Source organism: Podarcis melisellensis (assembly GCF_964234715.1).
Source record: "Podarcis melisellensis genome assembly, chromosome: 3".
NCBI lineage: Eukaryota > Metazoa > Chordata > Lepidosauria > Squamata > Lacertidae > Podarcis > Podarcis melisellensis.
This window is the reverse complement of record NC_138530.1, coordinates 74,176,858-74,195,006: the sequence shown is the minus strand read 5'-3', so window position 1 is coordinate 74,195,006 and position 18,149 is coordinate 74,176,858. Positions and strand designations below refer to the sequence as shown.

At 40.5% G+C, this 18,149-nt stretch overlaps 1 protein-coding gene across 4 annotated transcripts in view; it reads left to right on the top strand.

Annotated features, from left to right (window-relative positions):
• The window catches only part of GRIK2 (glutamate ionotropic receptor kainate type subunit 2), a 436,288-nt gene that overhangs the window by 238,574 nt on the left and 179,565 nt on the right, over positions 1-18,149 (top strand). For all 4 annotated transcript variants that reach the window (XM_081904609.1, XM_081904608.1, XM_081904610.1 and 1 more), the window contains exons 8-10: positions 12,736-12,879; positions 13,882-13,989; positions 17,861-17,974. In XM_081904609.1, the coding sequence (XP_081760735.1) occupies positions 12,736-12,879; positions 13,882-13,989; positions 17,861-17,974 (366 nt within the window). The remainder of the gene's footprint in view (positions 1-12,735; positions 12,880-13,881; positions 13,990-17,860; positions 17,975-18,149) is intronic.

Genomic DNA, 18,149 nt, shown 5'->3' with positions numbered 1-18,149 from the left:
CTTTGTTTTACACTAGCAGTTGTGTAGTACAGCGCTGGGTATACTACAGTACTTCAGTAGACACGTTACACTATTGTTGCTGAACAAGAGTGTTTCAGTGGATGTGATAAAGGGACGAGCAATTCCTCCTACCAATTAAAGAAGACTGCAATATCTCGATACTAGAGTTAACTGTTGCTGCTTTATCAGATAGCTAACATTGGATACAGCAGGTACACTTTTAAAAGCTTTGAGCTGCAGACAGGAAGTAACAGATTGTATATAACAGCATGAAAAAAACAACTGCATCCTGACTAAATAGCGTACAGATGTGATGCATAAATAAAATGTGAAAGGGTAGCAACTGCACCGGTTCTGTTCTGCAGGGATTATGCAAGGAAAACTACCCAAGCTGCTACAAACAGCATCAGGATTTGACTCCTAAAATATTATTTTCTGAACAGCGATATTAACTGTCAGAGCCAAGAAAATGCCAACATTTATAAATAGATTTCATAGTGACTTTATATGCATCAGCCTATCTTTGACAGATCGATCCCCTTAGTTCATATCCTATAATTTTAATGTCAGCTTGATACTGTTTTCGGAACAAACAGGACACCTTTCAAGGTAAATAACAGACAGCTTTAATAACAAGGACCCTTGAAATGTGGGTGGCCCACCTGAAATAACTGCTGTGTGTTGTCAGATTTTTCTCTGCCCTTCAAGTTCCCTATTCCTACTTAAAGTGATTATGTAAACAGAAGCAGTCTGTGGCTGTGAAAAACACAATTGGAAACTCACTTATTGTTTGTATTGGGGGCAAGAAGGGTATCAGCATAACATTTAAAATTGGGCTTTTTTTGGCTAATACTTTAGAACACTAAATGCATAACTATTACTCATGTTAGGGACATGGGTGGCACTGTGGGTTAAACCACAGAGCCTAGGACTTGCTGATCAGAAGGTCGGGGGTTCGAATCCCCGCAGCGGGGTGAGCTCCCGTTGCCCGGTCCCTGCTCCTGCCAACCTAGCAGTTCGAAAGCACGTCAAAGTGCAAGTAGATAGATAGGTACCGCTCTGGCGGGAAGGTAAACGGCATTTCCGTGCGCTGCTCTGGCTTGCCAGAAGCAGCTTAGTCATGCTGGCCACATGACCCGGAAGCTGTACGCCAGCTCCCTCGGCCATTAAAGCGAGATGAGCGCCGCAACCCCAGAGTCGGTCACGACTGGACCTGATGGTCAGGGGTCCCTTTACCTTTACCTTTATTACTCATGCATTCTGTGACATCAGGGATGCACTTTAGCAGCATAGATATCACAGATCACATCCTAGTTCTTTTTGGATATTGTCTGGGATGTGAAAAGTGGCAGGCCACACAATGATCCTCCTCCCTCAACCCAATTCCAAGCCAAGCACCATTTTTTTTGAAACCTCCTTTGCAGTGTTTTAGAAGATTAACATTAGCCCTCTGTAAAACACTCCAGTATGGAAGCTTCCATATCATCATCATCATCATCATTTTATTTGATATACAGTATTGCCTTTCCATATTTAAAACCATGCTCAAAGCACCTTACAGCATGAAAACATTTACATGATTACAAACATAACAAAATAAATTTTATAAATCATAAAGTGCACAACCAGATTGAAAAATTTCCTCATAAATCATAGTAGGATCTAAAAATAAAGATACAAAAAATTACTATCAATAACAGCAAACTTAATTTAAGGTTTAAATGAAGTAAAACAAACAAACAGCAATGCAGCCTGCTCCAAAATGAGGAGTAAATTGGAAAGGAGCTGGAGCTCAAGATGAAGGAGGTGAAAATGACTAAGCACTCATAATGAGACAGTGGGTGATAAATCCAAAAGCCGCTAGCTTTAATACATCACCCCCCTCCAAGTGTCTGGGTAAAGAGATGCATTTCAGCCAGTGCTGAAAGGAAGCAACTTCAGTGCCAGAGATGGGATGCTACCACTGAGAAGGCCATTTCCTGCATCATCACACAGTGTACTTTACCTGATGTGGGGATGAGAAAAAGGCCCTCTCCTGCTGACCTTAAAGCCTAGGCAGGTTGTATAGAGTGAGGCGTACCTACAAATATTTAGGGCCAAGTCATTTAATGCTTTGTAAGTCAAAATTGGCACTTTGAATTGGGCTCGGAACCATACAAGTAGGTCAACTTAATCTTTTCTTTTTTAATTGCGACTGATATTCAGTGTTGCAAAAGGTTTAAGGTGATAAAATTATCAGAATGAGATGTTCTGAACTGGCTGGCTGTGTCAATGGTGTGTGCGAAATAGCTAGCTGGAATGGGGTGATTCCATTTCAGGCAATCTAGAAATACCGAATGGTGAGAAGGCAGACCAAAATATGTTACCATTTTCTATTTCATTAGGTCAGTTGTGGTCATTCACAACTGGTGAAATTTAAGTGTTAAAATCCAAATTATTTTGTTGCTAAAATGCAGTTTCCCCCTGCTTAGAGAGTTAGAGAAATTAGACGATCAATCACTTAAAAAATAATTGGTGGTCTATTTTCTTCTGTTCTCTGTGGAAAATTTCTCTTGCTGTCCCCCCCCCAGTTACCTTGGAAACCACTACTAGTAGACATTTGCATAGAAATAAGAGTCTTGAGGTTGGTGTCCTAAGAGCTACAGGCAGGAATACCCTTGTTTTGGAAAGTATTTATTTCTAAAGTGTAAGGAAACCCCCTTTATTACTGGTTCTGGCTAGAGGCGAGTGACTGGTCTATAACAGAAACAAGTGCAATATTGCTATGAAACCACTGGAGGCAGGACTAGAACTGTACAGCAGTGCTGGAGAAGTTTTGAAGCTCCAGATGTTGTTTGACTTCAGTTCCCACCATCCCAGATCACTGATTATGCTGATTGGGGTTGATGGAGGTTGGAGTGCAATCACAACTGGACAGACACAGATTCTCACTGCTGCTTTAGGTTGGCCTATATCAGTTGACCTCTGATACCTAGAGAATAGCCCTATTCTTCCAGACCAAGTGCCCTGATGCGCCACTCTACATAATGGGCTCTGGATAAAACATAGTGACCGCCTTGGAATCCTTTTCCTGTATTTCTGTTTTATTGTGCTTTTGAAAATGTTTTTGTGGGTCTTTGGACTGAAAAAAAGAATGTACAGTGGTACCTTGGTTTGCAAACAGTCTGGTTTGCATACGTTTTGGATTACAAACACATCAAACCCGGAAGTGTGTGTCCCGGTTTGGGAACTTTTTTTGGATTGCAATCCATTTTTTTTTAATAACAAACAAATTTTTTTGGGAGGCCCCATTGGCGAAAGCGCACCTTGGATTACAACCTGTTTTGGTTTACAAATGGACTTCCGGAACGTATTATGGTTGTAAACCATGGTACCACTGTATGTAGCCCTATTCAGCTATTCTCCCTCACACAATTGACAATTTTGTGAGTGGTGGAGTCCTATCATACTCACTGACCCCAATCACCAACGTCACCATCACTGTGGTTCCCTGAGTGACCAGGGTTCCATATCACAAGGGGATCATATACATGCAGAACAGCATCTCCCCTATAGATAATTTTATCTATGGTTTATCCCAAGCTTCCTCAACCCCGGCCCTCCAGATGTTTTGAGACTACAATTCCCATCTTCCCTGACCACTGAGTTGTAGGACAAAAACATCTGGAGGGGCGAGGTTGAGGAAGCTCTTCCCCTCACTTGATTGCCATGATCAGCTCTCCCTCACATGTTTAACAATCCGTTCATGATATTTGTTTCCTTCCACCTTTTGTTACAGTATGGCTAGTGGGGTAGGGAGAAAATTAATGGCCCTGGCCTCTCTAAAGAAAGCAGGATGGAGCAATTAGATGAATGGTGTCAGCTTTTAGCCCACCTTGAATTGCTCAGTAGAGGAGCTCAGTAAAGGAGGCGTGAACAATTAAAGAAGCTACATATCTTCACAACTTTCTCTGCCCGTCAATCCCTCTGGCAACCCTAGGCCAGTGGGAAAGAGAAGCCATAGTTTGCAGAGAGTAGCTAACTCTCTGGAATGTCTTCCACAAAGAGGTCTGCCCGGTCCCAACACTGGATTCCTTGCAGGCATCAGGTCAAAACCTGGCTCTTCCATTAAGCCTTTGGGCTAAACCAACCTTGCTATATTTGAAGGGGGGGCACTGATCCGGCACTTTAATTATTAATAATCTTCCTGCTATATTATTAATAATGGATTATTTCCAGTTGGGAATGGGAAATTGCCAAAAATTGGGTGGTGAAAGGAGACCTTATGTAAGCTGCTACTATGTAATATAGGGTATATTCCCCACCTAAACCAACCTTGTGTTAACTATGCCTTTTCCCTCGACAGTGTTTAGCTTTTAATCTTTACATACACTTCAGGTTACATACACTTCAGGTTACAGACTCCGCTAACCCAGAAATATTACTTCAGGTTAAGAACTTTGCTTCAGGGTGAGAACAGAAATCGCGCAGCAGCGGCGCGGTGGCAGTGGGAGGCCCCATTAGCTAAAGTGGTGCTTCAGGTTAAGAACAGTTTCAGGTTAAGAACAGACCTCCAGAACGAATTAATTTCTTAACCCGAGGTACCACTGTACTTTGTTCCAAGTTTGCTGCTTTCCATACATTCATACTTCATTCTTTAACACATCATTTCCTGCTAAATTGTCAACCTGTCAGTTAAGTTATGATTAAAATGCTTCATTCATATTCTTGAGGATACTAATATCAGTGGTTCTTATCAAAGAATATAGAAGTGGATTCACACAACTATTTCCTCTTCCTCAGTGTCATAACATATTGGAATCATGGGTTATTATGTTTTTGGTACTTTTTTGAGGGTTTTTTTTTTAATATGGTGTCTACTTGTGATGAGACTGAATCACTGCAGTGTTGGATAATTAAACTGTTCTTGAACTTGGATTTTAATCTGAAGCAGAAAAGTATTCTGCTTTATGCTGTTGTTGCCCTTTATTTCCAAAACTAGATTGACATTGAAACAACCAAACTATTTCCTGATTATATGGGAGTGCCCTTGACTCATTTTCAGGCCAACCATTCGGGCTCAGACTATAGTATTAGATAGTACTATAAATAGTACTATAAAAAGACTATAGTGCTAGATAGAACCAGTCTTAGATGATTGCAGAATAAATAAATGGAGTGTTCATGCCAATTACACAAAGTCAGTGTATGTTAACATATATATAGATTTATCTCTGTAAATTTAGATTTAGCACAATATATTTTGCTGTTGGAGGCATAGGAGCAAATTATCACCCCCCTCTCCAAGTTTGAGTATATCAAGTTATCTTGGTATGTGAGGCAGAAAATCTCCCAAGTGTCCCTCTCTCTGTCCCTTGCAATAAAAATACCATAATAACGAACAGACTGTGCCTCTGCTTGATTTTGGATTGTTGTTTTTTTTACTTTCAGCACCTTCTGCCAGGTCACCCAGGTCACCAGACATAGGCTGGGAGCTCCTCTCATCCTCTTCAGCTGATGTTTCTCTGACTTCCCCTACTCCAGATTATATATATCCCAAATTACTTTATTTGCCAAGTACCGATGAAAGGAATTGCAATCATTTTGTTATATCAACATTTTTAGTTTCCAGCAAGGCCACCGTTTTTATATATATATCTTACAATAAGAAGATACAATCATGCTTTCTAGGGATTATTTATACATGAAGCCGCCATCCTCAAGATGCTCCTTTAAACCCTGGCAATTGGCTGTAATGGGCTGGGGCTGATGGGAGTTGTGATTCAACAGTATGAGGAAGGCACCCTATTTCCCACTCCTGCTTTAAGTGTTGAGGGAGATGTTTAGTTGATCTGCTCCTCACTTACTTCTTGATCTTGGAATCAGGAGAAGGCAAGATTTCAGTTCTGCTGAATATCTGAGGGTGCAACACAAATATGGGAAACATCCCCACCCTCCCTCCTGCTCCATGCAGAAATGGAAGAATCCGAGTTCTGTTCTGGTGCTTTGTGATGGAGGCCCTCAGAATGCTTCTGCAGACAGTGTTAAGACAAGTTTCAATATAATTCTTCCCTTTTTGCTCTGGAATAGCTGGTTTCAAACCTATTTATGTACACCTGGAATAAGGTCCACTGGAGAGCAAACTGATATGCATAGAATTGCACAAAACACAAGTTTTGGCTTCACTGTCAAGACCAGCTGAAATCTGTGAAATCCCAAACTTTCCAAAAATTTTATGCGCGCAGATGAATAATCTGCTTTGTTGTGCAGATTATCTGTACCAGAATGGCTTGATTCTTGGGAATCAATATTGGATTAATAAACATAAATGCTAAGGAGAACCTAAATTATTGAAGTCATCTATCCCATTGACAGAAGAGTTTAACCACAAGCTTTGTTAAATTATTACCCTGATGGCTATAAATAGGCCATGGGACCATCTTTTATACTCATGACCATACGTCTCAGGAGAGTTTGATTAATGAAAATATTAATTAACTAAAATAATCACATTTGCCTATTCTCATTTTAATTGAAAACTGATAGGGGGTTTTTGAGCCTGCATTCCAGCTATTTCTTAATCATCTCTTGCCTGAACAATGGTCTGTTCTTCTATATTGATAATTCAGTAACACAGAATTTATAGATTACGGTTTGAAAGAATCTGGGATTTGTGATGGTGAGAGCTAAAGTAGGATTTTCTGATGAATAGCATTTCTTTTGAAGTATTAAAAGAAGAAAAGATTTTAGCTTGAAAGAAGTGTTCATCCTAAACTAATGTCATGCACATTTTTTTTTGGATATTTTCAATCAGTATACATTTCCAGCATTTTTGAACAGCACTGACACTTCACATCTCTGGAAACGCAAGGAATCAACTGCAGAGTTATTTAGCTAATGGGGGAAAGTAATAATGCCTGGATGAGGCTTTAAAATACAGGGTCTGTTTGTGAAACTGGCTCTTTTCTGGTGAGAGTGGCAGCAAAGTAATCTAATCAGATGTCACTTTTTTAAGAAGGGAGAGAACCAATGAGGGCCCCAGAAATGATTGGGTTGGACCAGTGGTTCCCAAACCTTTTCAGCCCACCATCCCTTGGTTCCATAAATTCATCCCCAGCGCTCTCTACCCTACTCAATAAAAAGCATTGTTCAAAATAGCAGTTTAAATGACGCACTAAGGAAGATAATAACACAATAAAATTCAAAACAGCAACAATTATTTCCACATTTGTTTAAAATCCAGTTAAAACTATATAGTTTAATTGATTCAACAATATCAATGAACTTGATCCACTGATGCCAGCTTCCCAAAGCCTGCCCCCTGTCCCCTCTTTGCTTCTTAGTGCCCCCTAAGGTAATCTCACCAGCCCCAGAGAGCAGTAACACCCACTTTGGGATCCACTGGGCTAGACTGAGCTCTTGGCCAGCCGCTTTGCTATTCAATCACCCTGTCTGGTACTGCTTCTCCGAAATTGGTGTCTGCTTGGCTGAGCCACTGAGTGCCACACTTGCCCTGAGGTAGAATTTATTTAAATTAAAGTGCAGGTGGCTAGGGCCTAGGGGATAGAGTCAGCTGATGAACTCTGCAGTGCATACTGTGGTCTAGCCTTGTACGCTTCTCTAGCCAGTCAGGAAAGAAGGAAACGAGCACTACTATCAATATTTGTTTTAAAAAGGAAATAAAGAAGAGCTGAACAGCAGCAGGGAGGAATGGAAGTCATCTTGCTTGGGAGCCTATCAAATGTGGCAGCACTTCAGTTTCTCTACCATAACTCATACATCAGTCTTTTTGCTTTTAAACAATTTGAAGGGGATACCAGTCCATGTTCTACATTTAATTCAGTATCTACAAAACAAAGAAACACAAAACACAGAAACCTCTTCCTTGCTAAATTCATTTCCATTTCTGCGCCTAATTTTATTAGCTTTGTTTGAAAACAGGTACAATGTTTAGTTGAATTGTGAATTAGACTTTTGGTTTAATGCAATTTGACTTTAGCTGGTGGTGTTTTATTTCTGTTTCAGAATAAACATATAGGTTGTGCTGAGTATTGTTGTTTCTTTTGTTTATTTTTCATTAAACAGTTGAAAAATGTGATGAGAACTTGTCAATACTCTGGTTTTCTGGAGACTTCTTGTGCAATTGTTACAGTTACAGTACTTTCATTTTGCATAATTTCCTTTATTTTTGGCCTTTATTGTTCTCCAAAAAGGTGCAATTCTTTGTTCTCCTTAAAATCTCAAATAGTTATTTATCAACTGTGGGATATTTCGAACAAAAAATTGAGTCAAATCTTTTGGAATCAAGAGAAGTCAAGGACTGTGTGATGACTTCTGGTATGATCACGAGAATAAAATGAACATTAGGTAGGAGCTTTGCTATAGCTCTTCAGACAATTAGTAGGAATGTGAGTATTCTTCAATTCTAATTGGGTATGGAATGCAGTATTAGCCACAAAATTCTGGGAATCTTACTTTGATTTAAAAATCAGTTTTGTAGTCCTTATGGTTAAGATTTAAAAAGCGACGTGATGGGAGGGTATGCATGAATAATATTTCTGCTCAATATTTCAGTGTACTTCATAGTTCTTTCCCATGACTAACAAGCCTAATAATAATAATAATAGATTAAAAGCACAATGGTTTGATTTGCATCATCTATACTAGTTTTAGAACTCAGATTTTCTTGCCCAGAATTTAGACAAAATTTTCTTTTAGCATAAACTGTACATATCCTTGAATATTGGTTTCTATTGGATACCTGGAATTGTTAGAACATACAGCTTAAGAAAGTAGTTAGAAATCAGATGATGATATAGATTTATGGGATGGTCCTGGAACATTCCTTTTTGTGCCTTTCTGTCAGACAGGTATGCTCTGCTTTTTGTTTTATGGCTTCTCTGGGAAAAGAGTGCTGCCTAGGCTTTAACTTGCCTGAAATGCTGCTGCCAGAATCTTAACTTCTACGAAACAGCTTCAACATGTCATGCTAGGTTTCAGGAGATGTATAGGCTCCCACAAAGGTATCAAATTAGCCTTAAAAGCACTTTGAGTTATAAGTCAGAGAACAATTTGGGAACTCTGATGTTTTGACGGAAGTTAAAACCTGAGCACAGCACTAGATGCCTTAGAAACTACGTGATGCTGTTCTACAAGCAATTTCAAGCCTGAGATTTATCACCTTTTTGGTTTTGAAATGCCACTGCAGGAAGCTCATTTACATCCAAACTTGAATTCTTTCTTTAGCATCAACTTACGGTCTATAACAATAGAGAGCACTTTTGCATTTTTATGTTTTGTTTTAGTGTAAGCTGAGTTTGGGATTCATCTGCATGAAAGGAACTATAGACCAGTGTTTCCCAACCGGTGTTCCGCGGCACACGAGTGTGCCGTGAGACGTTGCCTCGTGTGCCGCGAGATGCCTGGAGGGAGGCGGGCGAGTCGGGCGGCGAGAGGCGGGGCGGCGAGGAGAGGCCGCGCCTCCTGCTGCTGCCTGGCGCTCCTCCTCGCAGCCGGCAGCGCTGCCTGGGCGCCTCCGCGCGACTCTGCCTCGCTGGGTTTGGTCTCCCAGCAGAGACGGGTCACACGCGCCCCTCCCTCCCTCCCTCAGCCTGCGCGGAGGGAGAGCCAGAGAGAGGCATCGCTCCTGCGCGGCGGGAGAGGGAGCAGCCGGAGCGATGCCCCAAACGAACGCATGGGACCGGAGGGGAAATCCTCTCCGAGGCGGATTGAGCGCAGCTGAGAGAAGCCTTTCGAGGAGCTGCCGTGTCCCCTGGAAACCCCCTTCCCAGCTCTGCCTCAGCCGCCGCCGCCTCAGTTGCCGCCGTCCCTCAGTCCCTCGCTCTGCTGCCTCCTCCCACCCCCAAAGCTTGGAGGTTCCCCAGCAAGGGGGAGGGAAAAAACTTTCACTTTTGTGCGTCCCTCCCGGCGTGACGCTGCGCGCTGACGTCACGGGGCGGGGCTTTAATGGTGGTGTGCCGCGAGATTTTTTTTCAGTAAACAGCTGTGCCGTTGCCCAAAAACGTTTGGGAAACACTGCTATAGACATTCATTCTGTATTGTGTTGCGTTATGACAAATGCAGCCATCGCTAGGCTCCACATTGTTAATGAACTTATTTCACAGCTCACTAAGTTTGTCCATGAGGCGGCACAACAAGCCTGTTTTCCGAAAAACTGGTTTGGAGTTCATATCTTCTCACCTAGTCTGCAAAGCTGCCTTTTTATAAGAACACAAGAAGAGCTCTCCTAGATCAGAACAAGAGCTCATCTTGTCCAGCATTCTCTTCTCGGATACCTATTGGAAGCTCACAATGGTTGCTTGCTTCTTCTCTGGTGGGCGGTGGTTGAGGACTTCACCTCTGTTCGCCATCCCCCCTGGCAGCTAGGGCCCACATGTCTTGCCAGCCATTAGGGAAACTACCCTTCCAGAAGTATCAAGGAGTGGGGATCCCCTGCCAAAATACCAGCTTCAAATAGGCCAATCAGAGGTCCCACTAAATGGGCAGTGCCTTGCCAGCCGGCCGGTCTAATAGAAGCTCACAAACAGGACCTGAGTACAACATCACTCTCCTCATGGGTTTTTCCTGAAACTGGCATTCAGAGGCATACTGTCTCTATCAATGGTAGCTTTAATTTGTATAATCTTTCTTTTAAAGCCATCCAAGTTGGTCGCCATCACGACATCTTGTGGGAGTAAATCCCATATGAGTTGTGTCCTTTAGGGAAAAAATAGTTCTTCTCCCACACCCAAACTCAGAAATCCATTAAACACTTCAACATACAGTGGTACCTCAGGTTACATACGCTTCAGGTCACATACGTTTCAGGTTACAGACTCCACTAACCCAGAAATAGTGCTTCAGGTTAAGAACTTTGCTTCAGGATAATAACAGAAATCAGGCTCGGTGGGCATGGCGGCAGCAGGAGGCCCCATTAGCTAAAGTGATGCTTCAGGCTAAGAACAGTTTCAGGTTAAGAACAGACCTCAGGAACGAATTAAGTACTTAACCCGAGGTACCACTGTATATATTTTTTGGAATATTAACCCAAGCCTATCATTTATTTATTTATTTCTTGCCCTTCACCCTAAGGTCTCAGGGCAGGTTACAACATTAATATGTTATTAAAAACAGTTTAAAGCAACTTATGGATAGAGGCTTCCTGTCATCTGTTGAAGTAAAAGGTTTCTTATAAGTATAGTTATTTCTGTTTACAGTGTATACCCCGGAGTATTCACAAACAATTTGTGCATGTGAATATTTGTTTATTAGGGATACACATTGGATTTGGATGACTCCCGAGGTGAACTGAGGTGCTCTGGAGCTATTTTGGGCTTGTCAGAGGCACAGCAAGACCTCTGCAAGACAGCTTGAATCTTTAGCAGGCAATCTTTAGACATGTTTCTTTAAAATGCTGCAGACAACTGTCTGCTGAAAGCAGAAATAATGGCTTTAAGGTTTCCATAATGCCATAACTTTAGAGTGGACTGATGGGGGCAGAGAGTTGGGAAGAGAGGGGTGGGAACACTTAATGGTGACCAACCATAAGCTTGTAATCAGGGAGAAAAAATAATAATTTATCCTGAAAATAAAACCTCTTTAGTTCTTCCTCCCCCAATCAACTTTAAAGTTGGCTAGCACAAAAGCCCCTCCACTCACTTGTTGTCTTCTTGTTCAGTGGCACCTCTCTCATGTCTGCAGTTTTCCAACCATTGCCCACAAAACACTAAAGGAGGAAGCAATAATTAAAAGCTTCCATAGGTACTAGTTCATTCTTGTGAAGGCCTGTCTAAACAGGACAGTTTTCAGAAGATTCATGAAAGTAGGCAGGGATGGTTCCTTGTGGTCTTGTGCACACCCCTAATGTTTATGTACACATATTGCTTCAGATGTGTAGGGCTCACTGGATCACCATTTTGAGCTTTTCTAGCATGAGGCAATGGGCATATTACACTGCCAGACTGGCTGTCGAAAAATGCATGCCTTATTACATTATAATAACCTGTGTGCAGCAGAAACGGTTGCTCTACTATACAGTGGTACCTTGGGTTAAGAACTTAATTCGTTCTGGAGGTCCGTTTTTAACCTGAAACAGTTCTTAACCTGAGGTACCACTTTAGCTAGTGGGGCCTCCTCCTGCCGCTGTGCCACCACTGTGCGATTTCTGTTCTCATCCTGAGGTAAACTTCTTAACCCGAGGTACTACTTCTGGGTTAGCAGAGTCTGTAACCTGAAACGTCTGTAACCTGAAGCGTCTGTAACCCAAGGTACCACTGTATTAACTTGGGACTTTATATATACACACTCTTTTATATGGGAAGTGGTAGGCTGAAATAAATATGGATACTTTGTGTTGTAATTTAGAGGAGAAATTGATTATGTCAATTTTGGGTGATGAAAGTTGAATGAAGCATTGTTCATTTCTGTCCTGAGCATATTTTTTTTAACAAAACTGTTCTTCTACACAGTAACAGAGAACGGTATGTGTGTTGTAATTTGCCCCTCACAGAGCTACAATTGCAAGCGCTCTTTACAAACTATCGTCCCCAGTGTTCTTTTCCCCCAGGGAGGGGGACGTGTTTTAAAGGTGCTCTCAGTATATGGTGTGTATGCAGCTTTTGTTCAATAAGCCGTTGTTGTTGTTGTTGCCTCGGAACAGAGGTGGGAGAATGTGTGTCTTCCTCTTTCCCTGTCTGTTGACTGTCACACACCTTCAGCTGGGCTGTTTTCACAGTGGTGTTTGTGCTCTCATTGCAGACGGATGCAGCTTTGATGTATGATGCCGTTCATGTGGTGTCGGTGGCTGTCCAGCAGTTCCCACAGATGACTGTTAGTTCGTTGCAGTGTAATCGGCACAAACCATGGCGCTTTGGGACCCGCTTCATGAATCTCATTAAAGAGGTACGTCACTAACCAAATGTGACTCGTTTTGCCTCCCCATGTCTTCCCTCTGCGAAAGTTCAGACCTGAAGGTCCTTTGGCTTTGAAATTCTAGTCAAATACGCTTTTTGCTAACAATATGCACTGAAATGTTTAACGTGGGGAAGAGGTACAATGATCTGAATAATAAACAAATAAAATGAATCATTTTGCTAGGCAACATCCTCTGTTCTGCTGGGTAAATGATCATAACAATTTAAAATATAAGAACTACTGTATGTGCTGTATTTTTAGGCTGGCCTACACTCCTTTCAAATTTTGTGAAATCCTTTTCACTATATCAGATATGTCCATAGTATGCTCTCTGCTTTACCAAAGGATTTGTTATACTTTAGTGACATTCACATTTTATGAACCTATTAGTTTCTTCTCATGTTATGCTTAGTAAGTCTTTTTTATTTTAATTGTGTACAAAGAACATATTTGGATAATGTAAAGGCAAATGTTCTTGATTTCTTAGCAAATAGCATTGTGGACTTGTCAGTGTCAGGATAGACAATATGGTGCCCTGCAGGTGTTCTTAAACTACAACTCCCATCAGCCATAGCCAGCACGGCCAGAAGGTTAGAGATGATGGGAGTTATAGCCCAGCAATCTCTGGCAGATACATATTGGCTGCACCTTGCAAAAGAGCAAAGGTGAAACAAAAATCTGTACCCCCTAAAGAGAAAATTTAAAAAAATTCAATGTCAGCCTTTTATCAACCTAGCAAGATGTGTGTGGAAAAGGAAGGCAATTAAGAAATTGTATGCAGAGATTAAGGAAAAGTTTGTTTAATTATCAAAAGAATGCTGGGAATCCAAGAAATATGCTAAAAAAAACCCCTCTGGCCACAAGGAAATCATTTAAACTTAATGAATAATTAATATTTCCATTTTGGCAGACATTAATTTATTCATTCATTCCTTCACTCTCTCTTACTGCTTACATATGAAATTTATTATTATTTTTCTGTTTTCATAGGCTCACTGGGAAGGCCTCACTGGCAGGATAACCTTCAACAAAACCAATGGCTTAAGGACAGATTTTGACTTAGATGTAATTAGCTTGAAGGAGGAAGGCCTTGAAAAGGTACTTAAGATACTATTTACTTATAACTGATATATCATTTCAAAATACTACTCTTGTCCATTTATACTTAGTGGCAGAATCAATTTGAGCTAAGTTTCAACTACATTGAGTGTGACAGAATATTGGACTTAGCTTTAATAAAGAACATCACAAAAAACATTTACTTCTATGGGGTTGTAATGTTCTACTCAGAATAGAGCCATTGAAATGAATAGATATGACTAACTTAGGTTCATTAATTTCAATGGGTCTACTCTGAGTATAACTTAGTTTAATACATCCGCTATGACTGATGCCCAAATGCAAAGTATAGCTTTAACATTTGATTTATTCTAATAACTGAGTATGCTTTTTTTGTAAGACATTGTTATTATTGGTCTGCTTGGTTTGTTTGCTGCCTGGCGCTATAATATAGACTTGGATCCAAAGTATTCTGTTATTTTTTTCACATACCCGAGGAAACCTTTAATGTGGTTAATGAGAATAGCTCTCCTGGTCGCCTGGCGAATCTCTTTTGAAACTGATGAGAGTTACATAAGCAGCATGTGATAAAGTATGAGAAACTTCTGTTCAGAATTTTAGGGTGATATTCAAGATTAGTGATACTCAGAGGAGATCCATGGAACTCAATGGGCATGTAATGTAAATTGGATATCACCCATAAAGATTTTTAAAAACATCCATTGGGCACACTGAAATCTCTGACGAGGCCCTGTAATAGCTCTTTGCACCTAAGGCAGCATATGCCATAAATCAAGCAACAAGCCATACTGTGTGTGTGTTTGTGTGTGTGTGCCGTGTGTTTGAACAAAGAACCACTTCAAGCAAGAAGAGATGGGGATTTGATCTTAAAAAACAAAGGCACATGTTTCATTTAGAAACGGTGATGGCCTTTGCCTGGTGTCTTCTCGCCAATAATATGCTATTTGGATGACTGTGTGACTCTTTCACTTTCTACTCATTCCTGGTGGTAGCTATTGGCTTATATTCTCCATGTTGTGGAATGATAGAATGTGATCTGTGCTACATATTCACAGATGGTAAGGAGAAGGTGAAAGAGGCCTGCAGGGCAGGGAGTAAATCCCCTAGGCAAGATGGTCTTTATATAGTACATAGATGTTCAACATGCCCTGCTATGTAGCATGAAGCTTGCCTCTATACCAGGCTTCCTCAACCTCAGCCCTCCAGATGTTTTTGGCCTACAACTCCCATGATCCCTAGCTAGCAAGACCAGTGGTCAGGGATGATGGGAATTGTAGTCTCAAAAATATCTGGAGGGCCGAGGTTGAGGAAACCTGCTGTATACTGTTGTAATCTAGAATTATCTGCTTCCTGCTTTTTCTTTGTGATATACCGTATTTTTCGCTCTATAAGACGCACCAGACCACAAGATGCACCTAGTTTTTGGAGGAGGAAAAGAAGAAAAAAAATATTCTGAATCTCAGAAGCCAGACCAGCAAGAGGGATCACTGCGCAGTGAAAGCAACAATCCCTCTTGCTGTTCTGGCTTCTGGGATAGCAGCCTGCATTCGCTCCATATGACACACACACATTTCCCCTTACTTTTTAGGACGGAAAAAGTGAGTCTTATAGAGCAAAAAATACGGTATATGCATTTAGTTTACTCTACCTTTGTCCAATACTCTGCCATTGTTTCTGCCATTGTCTTTTCCTAGTCTCACCACCTATGTTCAGGAATGTTTTTCATCTATGTAATGTTGGAGGCTGTTAAGATTTGAGCTAGCACATATGTTTGATTGCAGCACATGTTTTGGCTAGAGGGACTTGTTTTCTAGCTTCCAGTTGAGCACATATTATCAAACCTATTCAGTTTTTTTAAAGCAGCTTTAGAATTAAAACATTTGTGCCGAGCAAATTGACTGGAGCAGATTTGGTGCCAAGGTTAATCTTACACTTAAACTTTCATTCATGGAGAAATAGCTTTTAGTGGAACATTATTATGCTGCCTTACTGGTTAACAATAGCAGTGAATTAGGATCCATGGCATAATATGCTGGAGCTCCGCTCACACCTCTCCTGGAACATCAAGAGGTAATGTGCTCAGTAGCACACCTGCCAAGCACATATATGTGCTCTTCTGAAAATACTTCTTAAACCATTTTTAAAAGGCAAATAAAGCATACTAATGGATACTAGTTAATTAAAATAAGTGATTTCTGTTTTTTTTTAAAATCCTCAGACCTTGTGGGCCTAAGCAAATAAAATCCAGCACACCCAGTTATAAAGCAAAGGAAGCATATTTTAATTATACTACTTTGAAACCATTAGTATTTCATTTATTTATTACCAACAGTAGCCCTCTCCTAGCATTCTGTAACAGTGTATAATAAACAGCAGGAATGAGTATGCTAGCTCTGCTCACTTGTTCACCCTGCTGAAGTTAAGTGAAAAGTTAAACATTTCCATTTTCAATTACAAATTAAAAAGAGAATAACTAGTTATAAAGGAAGTTGATTTGTGAAAATTTATAAATCTTGCTGAATTTTCATTTTCAATTGCAATGGGCAAGTTTGCCATAAACCCACAAAGGTACTATACTTTTGTTTACTGAGACCTTGCCCTGCTTTGCTTAAAAACAGTTAAATTTGTCATACAGTTTTCAGAATAATGATTTGCCAAACCTGTGTTAGATCAGGAAACATAGCACTACTTTCAAAATGTCCAGAATTTGGAAATAATTTTTATCACAAAATCCCAATGGCATAAATCCCTTGATAGGCTTATAACTGTTTACATTAAGGATATCTTATTTACTCTTACTTAATCTTCTGGGGCCTGTACATTTTTTATCAGCATATATGACTGCCACTCTTACTGGGATCAGTGTCTTTCTTTCTCTGTGCTTGTTCCCTTTCCTGTAGCCAGCTTGGCTGCCCTGTCAATGCCAACATGAACTAAGAAACTCTGCAGGGAATTGCAGGTCTTAAGTGACAATGTTTCATAGGAAGACATGCTGCTCTCTGTCCCTCAAACAAGAAGTCCTAAAGCACCCCTCTCCAATCTGGTGCTGGCCAGATGTTGTTGGATAGAAACTTTGATCAGCTCCAGCTAGCATTGCCAATGGGCAGGGGTAATGGGAATTTGATTCCCAACATCTGGAGCACTCCAGGTTAGCAAAGGCTGTCCTACAGCATCAACAAACAATTATTGCTGCTCCGTGCAGAGTTCTAGAGGCGAGCTGTATCAGAAAACCCTGCGGAAGCCAGATTTCAAAAATTAAAGACTGACAGTTGAAAATTTTCACTAGTTAAAATACTAAAAGCTAGCAATTTCTTTTAACTTGTTATCTAGTTAATTCCTGGTGTGGATCAGATGTGGCCGCCAGGAATCTATCTATGCTTGGAACATTCCATCATTGTAACATGACAGAGAGGTATAGGAGTTCCTACTTGAAAAAACTTCCTTGAATTTGGGAAATGACCATGATGTTTCCACTGACCTCTGAAAATGTCAACCATGCTTGTAGAACGCAACATGTATTTGCTATATAACAATGGAAATTTCATTGTATCCGAAGAGAAAAGGACGGATCCATTTAAAGCAGAGAAAAGCAGGTGCATTGTAAATATACGTTCAGTGAGCTATCAATCTGCAGATGTGTACTTTTCTCGGAGGATAGATGTTTAGGTGGAAAATTAAGCACTCAGTACTCTGAACACCATTTTTTACTTTGCGAGACACATTTTGAAGCACAGTGAATAATATTTTAAGCAAGCTGCTTTTTCACAAATGGTAGCAGATATTGGACCAGAGGTGAATTATAAGTGTTAGCAGATTTTACTTTTATCTTATATTGTTATGGCCTAGTGGCCTGAAAAGAATTCATATAAGTGCACATGCTGTTTTATAGATTGGAACTTGGGATCCTGCAAGTGGACTTAACATGACCGAGAACCAGAAAGGAAAACCAGCAAACATTACTGATTCCTTATCTAATCGTTCCCTAACTGTAACCACCATCTTGGTAAGTAATCATATGTGCAATTGTTTTCTAGAAATTCAGCTGAACATTACAACTGTGAAGAAAAGTCATATTACTTACAAAGCAATGACCAGTATGCAAATGTCTTTTACATTTATTTAGCAATTACTGTATAATGAATGATCTGAAATGTTAATTTAGTTATGGGGTTTTTATG